We start from the raw sequence: 14,392 nt of genomic DNA, 5'->3' as shown, positions 1-14,392 counted from the left end.
TAGTATAGCATATAATATGTATAGTATATATTGCATATAATATATACTATAGTATAGCATATAATATATACTATACATGCATTAGCTAGAATATATTAATCAGCTATAATATATATTATATATTACATTATATATATTACATATTATTATATATAATGGTGTTTACATCATTATTATATATCCAAAGGAATATAAATCATTCTAAAAAAAATACATGCACGTGTATGTTCATTGCAGCACTGTTCACAACAGCAAAGACATGAAATCAACCCAAATGCTTACCAATGGTATACTGGATAAAGAAAATGTGGTATATATACACCATGGAATACCATACAGCCATGAAAATGAATGAGATCATGTCTTTCTCAGATATGTAGATGAAACTGGAAGCCACTATCCTCAGCAAACTAACACAGGGACAGAAAAGCAAATACTACATGTTCTCACTTATAAGTGGGAGCTGAACGAGACCATGTGGACACAGGGAGAAGAACAACACACACTGTACTTGTTGGGGGAGGGCAGCAGTAGGGAGAGCATCAGGAAAAATGGCTAATGCATGCTGAGTTTAGTACCTAGGTGATGGGATGACAGATGCAGCAAACTACCATGGTACACATTGACCTGTGTAAGAAAACTGCCTGTCCCGCACATGTACCCCAGAACCATAAAGAAAATAAACACACAAATAAAATTTTTAAAAATTATCTTAATTGTATGTGGGTAGGTCCCTTTGATTGAAAGTGAAATGGAAGTAATGTTTTAAAAAAAAACTTTACTATTCAAAATTTACCAAACTAAGTAAGAATAAAACAAATTTACATTTTGTCCCTGGATTGATATGAGACAAAAACATTGTGTGGGAAAGCTGGAGTTGAGGACGAATGAGATTCTGAGAATAAAAATCCCTGGTACATAGTCAAAGTTTCAGAGTCGACTTCAGATTTTCAAGGATTATAAAATAGATAACCTTATACCACTGTCTCCAACAGATAAAAGGAAATGGATAATATCTGTGTTCCAGGGAGAAAGAACAGAAAATTGGCTGAGTTCTATCACTGACAAAACTTAGTGGGAAGGAGGAATCTGGAAGGTGGGAGGCTGGAGGGATCCCGGGCTTGCGGGGTGGGGAGGGGCAGTGCTTCAGCCTCACCCACCACTGTCCCTCCCCCATCAAGGGCCCTTTGTGATGTGAAGGCCCCAGCTCTGTGATGCAGGCCTAGGCCCCAGTCCCTAGTCTGCAAGGGAATGCCCAGAGCTCAGTTGCTTGAAGGCAGCATACCTATTCAAATGGCGAATATTCCGTTTCCTCTAAAATTGCTGTGCGATTCCTGGAAAAACACCCCCAGCTCCACACCATGGGTGTTGGATATCTGCCTCACCCTGGTATTTGCTGTGGGGTTATATTTCCTATTAGCCCCCTACCTCTCTTACTTCCATCATGATCCACTCTCACCATCACCTGGGGAGAAGAGAATGGTAAGGAGCCCTCAGGCCGGACCCACACAGCACAATTCTCTCCTTTCTTTCTATTATTAGCTCTACTTTTCCAAATCCAGTGGAGAGACTTCCGCAATGGGATGTGTCAGGAGAGACCAGAACATGGTCCTTCCAGGGAGAGGCAGAGCAGCCAGGGTTTGTTGTTAGGGACTGGTATTTCCATCCCAAGCTCTAAGTCCATCTGTGGGGGAAGCACAGGAGGCATCAAGGCAAAACCAAACCCCTGGACTCAGTGAAGAGGACCAGTCAGGACATGGGAAAGGTCTCTGTGGGAGGGTACTCATAAGCCCCTTCCTGGGGCAGGTGGCTGGGGGCCCAGCCTCATCTGTGTGGGGTAATCTGGGGGCTGTGCTGAGCCTCTGAGGGCCTCCCACCTGGGCCTGGAGTCTCCTCTGATCTCCTGAGAAGCAGAATCCTACCTGACAGCTCAGGTGTGCCCGAGAGCCTGAGCCTGATTGTTCGTCCAGTAGAGGAGCACCTCTACCATTACTTATATTATTTTATATATATGTGTATATATATATATATATATAATTTCCTCATGTAGTAAATCTCTCTTTGTGGTGGTTTTATTGTTTGTTTGTTTTTTGAGATTCAGTCTCACTCTTGTCGCCCTGGCTGGAGTGCAATGGCGATCTCGGCTCACTGCAGCCTCTGCTTCCCAGGTTCAAGCAGTTCTCCTGCCTCAGCCTCCGGAGTAGCTGAGATCACAGGCACGTTTGTTATTTTTAGTAGAGACAGGGATTCACTATGCTGGTGAGGCTGGTCTCAAACTTCTGATCTCAGGTGATCCACCCTTCTTGGCTTCCCCAAACGCTCGGATTACAGGTGTGAACCACTGCGTCTGGCCCCCTCTTCCCGTTTTTCTAAGAAGAAAAGCAGTTTATCATCCACTTAAACATGACTGGGAGGAAGCACACTGCTCCCTGAGCAAGATGAGAGAGCTGTGCAGTTCGTGAGCACCGCGGCTGGCTGGACTGGGGGCAAAGAGAGAGAGCTGGTCTCAGCCCCTCACCCTTTCTTGTCTCCCAGGGTCATCTTCTGTTCCAGGATCATCTTCTGTCCCAGTGTCAACTTATCTCCCAGTGTCAAGGTCAGCGGAGGGGAAGGCCCAAAGGCAGGAAGAAAAACTACAGTCTGAAAGGTAAGGCTCTGCTGGGGCACACTAGAGTTCATTTGATCTTGCCTGTGCCCGGAGAGAAGCGACTCTGAGGAAGTCAATTGAAGAAGACTGAGGTGGGGGCTCCTAGGAAGGAAATCAGAACCCCGGGTCCCTCTCAGATTTTGTGCTGGCATGAAACCATGGTGGGCCAAGGACTGGGTGTTCCCCAGCAGGGCACAGTGTAGGGGGAGGAGACCAATGCCTGTCTGAATCAGGAGGGGGGTGAGGGGGCTATGGACAGCTGTTCAACTCTGCTAAGGCTGATTCCTCTTTGAGACCACCCCAGTCCTTTCTCCCCACAGGGCAGCTGTGAGAACTATGGGGATGGGGGGGTCTGTGTGTGGAAGCCCTTTGTGGACAACAAAGCTTTGCCCTCTGTGCCTCGCTACCACCATCCAGGCCATGTGGCCTTGGACACAGACATGTGGTTTCCAGGGTCTGACTCCCCATGGTCTTCCCTAAAGAATCATCCACTCTGCCTCCTGTGAGATCCCAGGCCCCTCCCTCACTGCCCTAATCCGGTCTCCTGATTTCCAGCTTCTAGAGACAGCCTGACAGGCCTGGAGGAGACTCTGGACTTGCTTTCACAACTGCAGCGGTGAGGCACTTCCCCTTCCCTACATCCTTCTTACCGGGCTGGGATTCCACCCCAGGGCCTTATGGCAGCCTGGAGCTGACCTGGGATGGGGAGACCAGGGGGACAAAGGATGGGAGTAAAACCCTGGATCAAGGGGTAGGAGAAGAATTGGGGAGTCTGGGTGAAGCGCGGTGGAGGGGCATAGGAGGAGAATTGGGGAGTCTGGGTGTGCGGTGGTGGAGGGGCATAGGAGGAAAATTGGGGAGTCTGGGTGTGGGGCAGTGGAGGGGCATAGGAGGAGAATTGGGGAGTCAGGGTGTGGGGTGGTAGAGGGGCATAGAAGGAGAATTGGGGAGTCAGGGTGTGGGGCAGTGGAGGGGCATAGGGGAATTGGTGAGTCAGGGTGTGGGGCAGTGGAGGGGCATAGGGGAATTGGGGGGTCTGGGTGTGGGGCAGTGGAGGGGCATAGGAGAATTAAGGGGTCTGGGTGTGGGGCGGTGAAGGGGCCAGCAGTCAATAAGCCACTCTCAAGAGCCAGAGTTACTCCAACAGAGAGAAGCATATCAGAGATCAACAGTCCTTGAAAAGTGTCCAGCGCAACAATGAGCAACGGGGCCAGGATAGCCCCAACTCTTGCTCCCCCAGAAGGCTGTCTCCCCAGTCAGCGCCCCTCAGGGCAGACTGAAGACACAACATTTAATGTTCCAAAATAAATATCTCCTTTTTTTTCCCCCCATAAAAGGATGATGGCTTTTATTTGTGTCGTGCTTGGTGTGGGCTTGTTTTCTAGAAGTGACAGGACATGGAGGGATTCTGAGAGTGGTGTTGTAAGCCCACCTTCATCCTGAGTTCCTTCACTGAAACTTAGGTTTCCATAATACTGTCTTTTCACAAACAACAAAAAATTCTAAAAACAAGAGGAGAACACCTACGAAGATCCCACTCAGAGATATGGTTCAACCCATCTTTCTACTACTTACTCTCTACCTCAAACTTTATGCAGCTGTAGGAAGAAGGTTTGCAGAGATGTCAAAGGACTGAATATCTCCATGCAGGCTCCAGGAACTGCCACGGTCAAGTAGCTTCATGTGTCACAAAATAGTGGAAGCTCGGGTGGGAGAGTGTGGGCCCTGAGTTCAGAAGCCAGGGAAGTCTTGACCCTGGATATCCTGGGGGAGAGTAGATAATGCCTGCCCTTGGGAAGCCCCTTCTCTCCCTCTCAAAGGCTGAGATGGAGATGGGCCCTCTTAGCTCAGCCTACATACAAAGCACAGAGTCCCCATCCCACTTGCCTCTCCCTTTCTTGCACTCTGGAGTGGGGGTGAGGACAGACCTTCTAGCACTGTGGATGTAAAAGTGGGGAGTGGGGGGAGGCCTTCACAGAGGCTGCTGAGGACTGTGAGATCCCCTGCCCAAAATGAGTGAATGACCCTGCTCCTGGGTCACCTGCCTTTGTCTGTCTCACCTATGTGTGTCTCAGCTTCAGAGAAGTAGTTCTGGGTGAATGGGGCAGGGCATGTCTGTGTGTGCAGAGGCTTCCGATGGTGGGACTCTGTACAACTACTGCGGGATGCAGACAAAGAATTGAAAAGGAGGCAAAGTGGTGTGAAAGCTCCATGGTAAGCGGTGCCATGACCTGGGAGCCTCTGACATTCCAACCCCTTCCACAGGCATAGAGGGGCCTATGGCTCATCCTGGCCCCACCCCGGGGTCTGTCTCTGCTCCAGCTCCCAGACCACAGACCTAAAAACGCATTTAGCCCCAACACGGAGGGCCAGACCAGTGAGAAGGCAAAGTGAGTAAGGGAAGATGAATTTCTTAACATCTTTAATAAGCTTGCACGTAGTAACCTACTGAATTTTTTTTTTTTTTTGAGACAGTTACACTCTCTTGCCCAGGCTGGAGTCAGTGATATAATCTCAGCTCACTGCAAGCTCCAGCCCCTGGGTTCAAGTGATTCTCCTGCCTCAGTTTCCCAAGTAGCTGAGCTTATAGGCACCCACCACACCTGGCTAATTTTTTACATTTTTAATAGAGATGGGGTTTTGCCATGTTGGCCAGGCTGGTCTTAAACTCCTGACCTCCGGTTATCTACCAGCCTTGGCCTCCCAAAGTGCTAGGATTACAGGCATGAGCCACTGCACCTGGCCTACCTATTGAATTTTTAAAAGGATGTGTTGACCATAGGTGAAAAAGCAAGGACTAGAGAACCCCAGGCAAGACTCGGGAGTCTGGTGGCCTTTAATATACATATAGTCCCAGGACTGCCCCCAGGGGAGAGATGGTGACTTAGAAAGACCCCAGCAGCTGAGCTGGGGTCACACAGCAAATCTCCCCCGGCTCCTGAGGTCCTTTCTTGCCCCACAGACCAGCAGGGGAAGAGGCAGGCAGGTAGGCAGAATTTGATCACACAAGGCAGCTGGAAGTGACCTGTCCAGAATGGGCAGGGGTGGGCAGGGCAGGAGCCGTCCCTGCTCTGTCTCCCTCTGCTTTCAGCACAGCTTCCTCCTCTCTGGGCCCTCTCCCTATGGGAAAGCAGGAGGTCCCCACAAATCAGGGAGAGGAGTGTGAGGTCTTTGGAGGAAGTTTCTGTGCCTTGTGCACATACAGGCGTGCAGGAGGCCCAGTTCCGGGGGCCTCGTTTCCATGGTGGAGAGGACCATGCCAGGTGGGGCCACTGACTTAGATGACAATGGAAATGGTCCTGCCCCCAGCATGTGGGACTGGTTGGCACTTGGGGTGATGAGGCAGTAAGCAACAGTCCCCAGCATGTGGCCTGTCCTAGGGCCGGGTCTGTCTCAGGCCCAGATGACTGACTAAGGCAGCTTCCAAGGTGGACCCATCAGTGACAGCAGAGCCAGGACCAGCAGGAGGGGCTGGGACCTGGAGCAAATATCATCTCCAGTCCCCCTGGGGAGCTCTGGAGAGAGAGTCACAGAGCTGGGACCCTGACTGCTGAGGATGGGCCATGCCTGGCTGCTGCTTGGTTCCCTCAGGAAACTGATAGGTGAGGAGCTGGATGTGGACCCCATGGCTCAGGCCAGGAGAAGCACCACAGGAAACGCTGGCTGACCAACAAGAACATAGAAAGGCACAAGCAAGCCCTTACCCCTCCGCTACTCAGTCTCCCATGGGGTGCAGCAAGGCCAGCAATGGAGACCACAGAGACCTCCCATAGAAACCTCACAGAGACACCTCATACAGAAAGCCCACCGGGACCACTCACTGCCACAGAGAGAGACACACTGTGGCCTCCACAGAGACCCCACAGAGCTCTCAGAGACCTAATGGTGCCCCACAGAGACACAGCACTGAGATTCCCAGAGTCCTCACACAGACCCCTTCAAAGAACCCCTCAGAGACCACACTGAGAGACTTGATTCAGTCCCACAGAGACCTCCTGCAAATTTCAGAGACCTTCCTTGGTTCTCACACAGAGGCCTCACACCTGACAAAGGCCTCAGAGCCTTTACACAGAATCATAAAACAGGGAACTCATGCAAAGACTCATGCAGCTCACCTCGTGATCTGCCTGCCTCAGCCTCCCAAACTGCTGCGATTACAGGCGTGAGTCACCTCGCCCAGCCTCTCTTTTATTTTTAAGTTGGAGTCTTGCTCTTTCACTCAGGCTGGAATGCAGTGGCATGATCTCAGCTCACTGCAATCTCCAACTCCCAGGTTCAAGTTATTCTCCTGCCTCAGCCTCCCTAGTAGCTGGGATACAGGTAGGCACCACCACGTGCGCCAAGCTAATTTTTGGTCTTTTTAATAGAGACGGGTTTTTACCTTTTTGGCCAGGCTGGTCTCAAACTCCTGAGCTCAAGTGATTCACCCGCCTTGGCCTCCCAAGGTACTGGGATTATAGGCATGAACCACTGCACCCAGCCTGGTCCTATAATTCTCTCTGGTCACCCTGGCCTGTGAGGAGGGCAGGTGGGGCCAAGCCCCGAGCAGCCCCTGATAGGTGTTGAGTGAATGAGTAGGGGTGGGGAGGGAAGGCTGACGAAGGCACCCAGGATGTGTTCCTCCCACCCCCCAGCCTTGTCAGACCTCCAGCCCCTGCTGAGCTCTTGCGTGGTGGTCCTTTCCCACTTGCACCTCACTTCCTTGGACTAGGTCCCAGCCGACTGCCCGGCAGAAGTGTTCTCTCTGTTCTTACCCAGTATGACCTAGATGGGAGCCAATAAGCACATGGAATGAGCATAGCCCTGAGGGGTCAAAAGTGTGTGAGGAAGAAAGGGAGGGAGGGAGGGAAGGAGGGAAGAAAGGAAGGAATGGAGGGAAGGAGGCACCAGAGAGAAGGAGGGAGGCAGGAAGGAAGGAAGAAAGGGAGGGAGGGAGGAAGGGGGCAATGAATGACTACACACACAAAGCAATGAGTGAATGAATGCACACACAAAGGAATGAATGAATACACACACCAATGAACGAATGAATGCACACAAATGAATTAATGCACACAAAGGAAAGAGCCAATGTATGAACATGGCACTTGTGGGGCGTGAAGAGGCCTGAAGAGACCCCCCAGTTGAGGGGGCCCCACGTGTGTCCTTGCTGCTGAGGAACCTGGACATGCCAGTGCATGGGAGAAGAGCTTGGGCTTGAGGTGAATTGGCTCACAGGCAACTCATCAAGTGTCACAAGTAACCATGAGCAGCAGGCTTCCCCTCCCGAGCCTTAGCCCCACCAGATGTAACAGGATTAGAAGAACGACCTCATGGCACTTTTCTGAAAATTCAGTAGGTGAAACTTGGTGGCTCATCCTTGCAATCCCAGCACTTTGGGAGGAGAAGGCAATTAGATCACTTGAGCCCAGGAGTTTGAGACTAGCCTGGGAAACAGTGAGACCCTGTTTTGTTAAAAAAACAAAAATGAAAATTCAATGGGGTGCCGGGTGTGCCAGTTCTAGAGCTGTGACATTTGTTTATTTGGTTCAACCCAAGCCACTTCAAACAACTGAGCCCCCCCAGTCAGTGGGCCAGGCTTCTCAGTGTCACTCTAGCTGAGGGTGTGTGTGTGTGTGTGTGTGTGTGTGTGTGTGTGTCTCCTTCCTTTAACTGTCCTCATTCTTTCCATCATGTGTGTGTGTGTGTGGTCTTTTCTCTCTCATATACACACACCTGTCGAATTTGCATGCTCTGACACACAGACACACAGTCATACTTCCTTTTAAAAATTTTTATTTTTAGAGGCACAATCTTGCTCTGTCGCCCAGGCTGGAGTGCAGCGGCACAGTCACAGATCACTGCAGCCTTGAACTCCTAGGCTCAAGCGGACAACAGGCATGCATCCTCATGCCTGGCTAATTTGCTTTTTGGTAGAGGTGGGGTCTTGCTATCTTGCCCAGGCTTGTACACTCCTGCTTCTGTATGTATGTATGCATGTATGTATGTATCCTCTTTTTTGAAAATGATTCCATTGAATCTTTCTTTAAGCATGGACTTTTCTGAAGCTCTGGGGACTCTTAGAGGGAAGATGAAGGGAGGGTTCTAGATACCCCCTAGGATCACATTGGCCCTGGGTGCAGGACAAGCCCAGGCAGGAGAAACAGACCCTGCTGACAGGTCTCCTCTTTGCCTCCTCCCTGGGTCCCAGCTGGGTGGTCTCCTCGGTTCACTGCCAGCCAGGGTCAGGTAGTGCATGCCAAGCCCACCGCTATGTCATCATTCCAGGGGGAAAGGGCTTGAAGGCTACGTCATGGGGTGATGGGAACCTGGATTTAGTTGGTATGACCTGAGCTCAGGTTTCAGCTTTTCCACATCCTGGCAGCGGGGCCATCGGGTGGGAATTCCTCCTCCACAAAGTGAGAGCTTGTGAGAATTAAACTGGCCCCGGCATTTAGAAAACAGCCCTGTGATGTAGGTTCATGCTCTCATGACCCAATTACTTCCCCAATACAAAAAATTAGCTAGAAGCGGTGGTGGGCACCTGTAATTCCAGCTACTCAGGAAGCAAAGACAGAAAATTGCTTGAATCCAGGAGGCAAAGGTTGCAGTGAGCTGAGATTGTGCCACTGCACACCAGCCTAGGCAACAGAGCAAGGCTCTGTCTCATGAAAAAGAAAAGGAAAAAAAAAATAAATAAAAGGAAAGAAAATGAAATGGAAGGAGATGAAAAGGAATATATGTAACATATGCAAGGACTTCATGACTAAAACACCAAAATCATTGGCAACAAAAGCCAAAATAGACAACTGGCTAAACTCCAGAGCTCCTGTACAGCAAAAGAAATAATGGGAAAAATTTTGCAATCTACCCATCTGACAAAGGGCTAATATCCAGAATCTACAAAGAACTAAAACAGATATACAAGTAAAAAGCAAACAAACCCATCCAAAAGAGGGAGAAAGATATGAACAGACACTTTTCAAAAGAAGGCATATATGAAGCCAACAAACATATGGAAAAAATGCTCATCATCAGTGATTATTAGAGAAATGCAAATCAAAACCACATTGAGATATCATCCCACGCCAGTCAGAATAGTGATCATTAAAAAATCTGGAGACAACAAATGCTAGAGAGAATGTGGAGAAATAGGAACACTTTAACACTGCTGGTGGGAGTGCAAACTAGGTCAACCATTGTGGAAGACAGTGTGGCACTTCCTCAAGGACCTAAAAATAGAAATTCCATTTGACCCAGCAATCCCATTACTGAGTAATATACACAGAGGATTATAAGTCATTCTATTATAAGGACACATGCACATATGTTCATAACAGTGCTATTTACAATAGCAAAGACCTGGAACCAAACCAAATGCCCATCGACAATAGACTGGACAAGGAAAATGTGGCACATATACACCATGGAATACTATGCAGCCATAAGAAATGATGATCTCGTGTCATTTGTAGGGACATGGATGAATCTGGACACCAGCATTCTCAGCAAACTGACAGAAGAACAGAAAATCAAACACCACATGTCTCACTCATAAGCAGGTGTTGAACAATGAGAACACATGGACACAGGGAGGGGAACATCACACACTGGGGTCTGTTGTGGGGGCCAAGGGAGGGACAGCAGGGGAGGATAGGGAGGTCAGGGAGGGATAACATAGGGAGAAATGCCAGATATGGGTGACGGGGGATGGAGGCAGCGAACCACATTCCCATGTGTGTACCTACGCAACAATCCTGCATGATCTGCAAATGTAACCGAGAACCTAAAATACAATTAAAAAAACAAAAACATTTGCAAGTAATCAAAAATCATTTAAATATCCACATGAAGATATTCATCAGCAAGACTGATACTGCAAAGAAAAGAAAATCAAATCAGTGATATTAAGAATACATTGGAGAAGTTCTCAAAGAATGTAGAGGAAAAGGATAAGAGAATGAAAGTGATGATGAGAGCTCTGTGAAATCCAATTTTAAAACTCCAAGATTAATATAATAAAATGTTCAGAATAGAGTAGAACAACAAACTAATGAAAAAAACAACAAAGAGAACATTTTTTTCTTGACCTTTAAAAAAATCATGTTCTATAAAAAGAAATCCTCACATAGACATATCCTGGCAGAATATGTATTGAAATGCTGGAAAACGTTAAACCATTTCAGGATCTGAGAAAAGTACTTAGAAATGAATGAAAATCAGGCTGACCCTGGCTTTTCCTCTGTGCTAGAAAATTCAGGGAAACACTAGAATACCATCTACACAGTTGAGGGGAAGGGTTAGAAACCCAAGTAACCAGAGATTTTGAAAACACACTTGTGTAGTCTGCCATCTGTGAAAATAACATACTTGGCTGTTTTTGCTTTGAGAGTACATATCACCAATAAGCAGCTTAAGAAAAATATTACTTTAGTTCAACCATTATGGAAAACAGTGTGACAATTCATCAAGGATCTAGAACCAGAAATACCATTTGACTGGGGTGAGTGTGGTGAGGAAGCAGCAGGGGCAAAGGCTCTGGGGTGAGTGTGGTGAGGAGGCAGCAGGGGCAAAGGCCCTGGGGTGGGTGTGGTGAGGACACAGCAGAGAGAAAGGCCCCAGGGTGGGTGTTGTGAGGAGGCAGCAGAGGCAAAGGCCCCGGGGTGGGTGTTGTGAGGAAGCAGAAGAGGCAAAGGCCCTGGGTGGGTGTGGTGAGGAGGCAGCAGAGGCAAAGGCCCTGGGGTGGGTGTGGTGAGGAGGCAGCAGGGGCAAAGGCCCTGGAGTGGGTTTCGTTAGGAGGCAACTGGTAAATGTCATCAGCCTGGTGTTCACATGCATGGCCCAGTTCCCCTAGTCCACTCCCCCAGGGGTGTCAAAGGTCTCAGCCTTGCACAAGAGATTTCCCGACTTTCCAAACTTGTCAGCCCTCAAGGTTTGTCTTGCTGGGTGGGTTTCTGCTGTGCCTGAGGCCCACGTGACAGGGGGAAAATCCCAGCAGGCCTGGGTTTGCCTACCACTCTGCCTCTCATTTGCTGTGTGACCTGAGGCAAGTTACCAGACCTCTCTGAATATGTTTTCCTAGCGGAGCTTTTGACAGATGCCTGGTATGGGGTCTGCGTTCAGGAAATGCTGTTTCCCTGCCACTTTTCAATGTTTCCTCTTCACAGCCGACATTTTAAAACAGGTCCCACAGGCTGGGTGCAGTGGCTCACACCTGTAATCCCAGCACTTTGGGAGGCCAAGCAGTAAGTGCCCCACGGGCAACAGATGTGCTGCCTGGGGTGGGGGTGGTTTGCTGTTGGGACTGGGAGACGGAAGAAGGGGCCAGGGAGGAAGCACCCTGGAGCTGTCTGGGAAGCCATGCTGGAGGCTGTGCCCACTTGGGTGGTTGGTCAAGATGAGGCGGGCACCAGTTTAGCCCAGCCACAGACAAAGCTGCTGAGGCTCTGTGCCTCTGTGCCTGCCTGGCACAAGATATGGAGCCAGGACTGAGTGGGCCTCCGTGCTCTGGGCTGACCAAGGATGAGACTGGGGCATGCTGGAGAGAGAGCTGACTCCCGACAACCCGGGCTTTGTGTGGAGCAGGTAAGGGAGCCCCCCACCACTTGTCTCCCTATGCCAGTGGTGCAGTGTCCAGAGCCTGCAATCCTCACTCTGGGTGTGGGCCAAGAAAGAACTGACCCTTTGGCTGGTGCACTAGGTGACCTTCAGGCTATCTGGGACCAGCTCTGACAGCCTCTGCTCTGGTATCAGATGCCACAGCAACCTACACATGGCATGGGGCAGCAGCAGTGGCATCCCTGGACATTGACCCCAGTAGCATGGAACCCAGGACCAGATACTGCCACAGTCAGCCCACAGGTGCAGGAGGGCAGGAGGTGCTCAGTCACAACTCTGTGGCTGCACAGTGCCCAGCACCTGCAAACCTGTGCTCTGGGCCAGGCCTAAGGAAAAGTGGACCCTAGGGTGGGACGGTGGTACACTCCCCGACCCCCACGCCCTTGGAGAGCAGCCCTGCAAGAATCAGCCCTGGGCTCAGCCACAGCCGCAACCTGGAAATGGCGAAAGTCAGTATCAGTGGCCACCCCTGGCCCTATCCTCCCCCACCAGCAGCAGGAATCCCAGGGCCAGATGTCACCATGGTGCCTAACTTAGGCGGTCAGCGGCGCAGCTACAGGGTGATGGAAACCGGCGCTCAGACTTATCCTGGGTGCTGCAATGGGCCCAAAGCCCGCGACCCCACACTCTGGGCTTGGGCCAAGGAAGCACAGATCTTGGGGTGGGGGGAGGTGTCCTGGGTGACTCTCAGGCTGTCTGAGACCAGCCCTGCAGCCTCCCATGCATTCTGCTGCACCTGCCACTTACAGATGGCATTCTGCAGCATGGTGGCAACCCCTGATCCTGCCCGCTTCCTCCAGCAACGCGGACCTAAGGGCCAGGCCCTGCTGCGGCACCTAAATCAGGCCCTGCAGCAGGAGGAGGACTGGAATTGGCGCCCAGCCCCATCCCAGTGGTTGTAGGGTAACCAGTGCCTGCGACCAGCGCCTGGACCAGCGACAAAAAGGAACAGAAAAACAGGAACCAGCACCGCCACCCTATGGCTCAACTGTAGCTGCCACCTGCACACGGCGCATCAGAAGCAGTGGCAACCCCAGCTCTGCCTGCCATAAACAGCAGGGGGGGACCCAGGTACCAAGGCCGTCTCAGAGGCTGCCACCTGGCCACCTCTGCACCCGTCCCTGCTCTGGTGGCAGCCAGCCATGCTCCTACCTCTCCGGTGCTCTGAAGTCTCTGTCACTGCCACCTACTGCAGCGAGGCGAGCCATGCTGCCACAGGCTCCAGCCTCCAGCATGCAGCAGATAGCTCTTCTTGTGTCATGGAGCAGCTGCGCAGGCAAAGCCAGAAAAGCCTAGAACAGGACACAAGAGAATGGTAGCATTAGACCCCCACCTTGTCATGCTGGCCACTGGGTGGCATGTGCCAGTTTTAGTGAAGGCACTTACATCCCCCCCCCACAAAGGCCACATCATCTCTTTTTGGCCCAAACTGGCTAGGGAGTAGAGACTGGAGACACCATGGTGCCTGGGCTTCCCGCTCCATAGGAACCACTGGGACCACCCAGGCTGTGCTTGGGAAGCAGGAGCAGCAGAAACTCAGCCACCGCCAGCCCTTCCCACCCATGTGCTGGTTCCCATTCCTAAGACCTCCACCCATAGGGCCCTGCTTCAGGGTGTCTGCTACAGAAATGTGTGCCCGCCACACAGCAGGAGATGGCCCTTTAGAGTCCAGGGAGAGGAGGACCACTCCTCTCTCAGAGACCACCGCTGTCACTGAAACCTCCATCACCTGCCACCAGCAGTGCAGCTTCCGACAGAGCCCCTAACCCGCTGCCACCAGCAGTGTAGCCCCAGGATAGTGCCAACACCCCATCCCCCACCACCGGCAGGGCAGCCCCAGGATAGTGCCAACACCCCATCCCCCACCACCGGCAGTGTAGCACGTCATGGCAGCCCCTAATCTGCACCTGCCTTAGACACTGCAGCACTCGATGGCACCCGCAAACCTCCCCCCTACCATTGGCAGCACAGCCCGGGATAGCACCCCAACAGGCTCCCTGGTGTGGGCAGTGTAGCCACAGATAGCGTCCCCAAGCAGACTCCCACCAAGGCAGTGATGCCCCCATATGGCACCCAAACCACCCCCACTACGGGCACTGCAACCCTGAATAGTGAATGCCCTAACTCACTCCCCGTCTGGAACAGTGC

The 14,392-nt window shown here is 51.1% G+C and overlaps 1 protein-coding gene across 2 annotated transcripts; it reads left to right on the top strand.

Annotated features, from left to right (window-relative positions):
- Positions 1-1,238: 1,238 nt before the first annotated feature.
- On the top strand, positions 1,239-3,983 carry LOC118153871 (spermatogenesis-associated protein 31C1-like). Of its 2 annotated transcripts, none has more exons than XM_035301684.3 (4): positions 1,239-1,482; positions 2,554-2,647; positions 3,203-3,263; positions 3,795-3,983. In XM_035301684.3, exons 1-4 carry the CDS (start codon positions 1,252-1,254, stop codon positions 3,925-3,927), a joined length of 519 nt encoding a protein of 172 aa, XP_035157575.2. In that variant the 5' UTR covers positions 1,239-1,251; the 3' UTR covers positions 3,928-3,983. The 2 variants fall into 2 exon arrangements, with proteins under 2 accessions (XP_035157575.2, XP_035157572.2); XM_035301681.3 differs by having other exon boundaries at positions 2,536-2,647.
- Positions 3,984-14,392: the final 10,409 nt, after the last annotated feature.

The sequence above is a fragment of the Callithrix jacchus genome, chromosome 1 (genome assembly GCF_049354715.1).
Source record: "Callithrix jacchus isolate 240 chromosome 1, calJac240_pri, whole genome shotgun sequence".
In the NCBI taxonomy this organism is placed as follows: Eukaryota; Metazoa; Chordata; class Mammalia; order Primates; family Cebidae; genus Callithrix; species Callithrix jacchus.
Note: the sequence above shows the minus strand (reverse complement) of the source record. Positions and strands in the feature narration are given on the sequence as shown.

Bases quoted from the DNA above. Each gene is read 5' to 3' on its own strand.
- LOC118153871 (XM_035301681.3), top strand. From the start codon at position 1,252: ATGCCCAGAGCTCAGTTGCTTGAAGGCAGCATACCTATTCAAATGGCG. The intron at 1,483-2,535 runs GTAAGGAGCCCT...CTTGTCTCCCAG, and splicing joins CACCTGGGGAGAAGAGAATG to GGTCATCTTCTGTTCCAGGA. The intron at 3,264-3,794 runs GTGAGGCACTTC...TTACTCCAACAG, and splicing joins TTGCTTTCACAACTGCAGCG to AGAGAAGCATATCAGAGATC.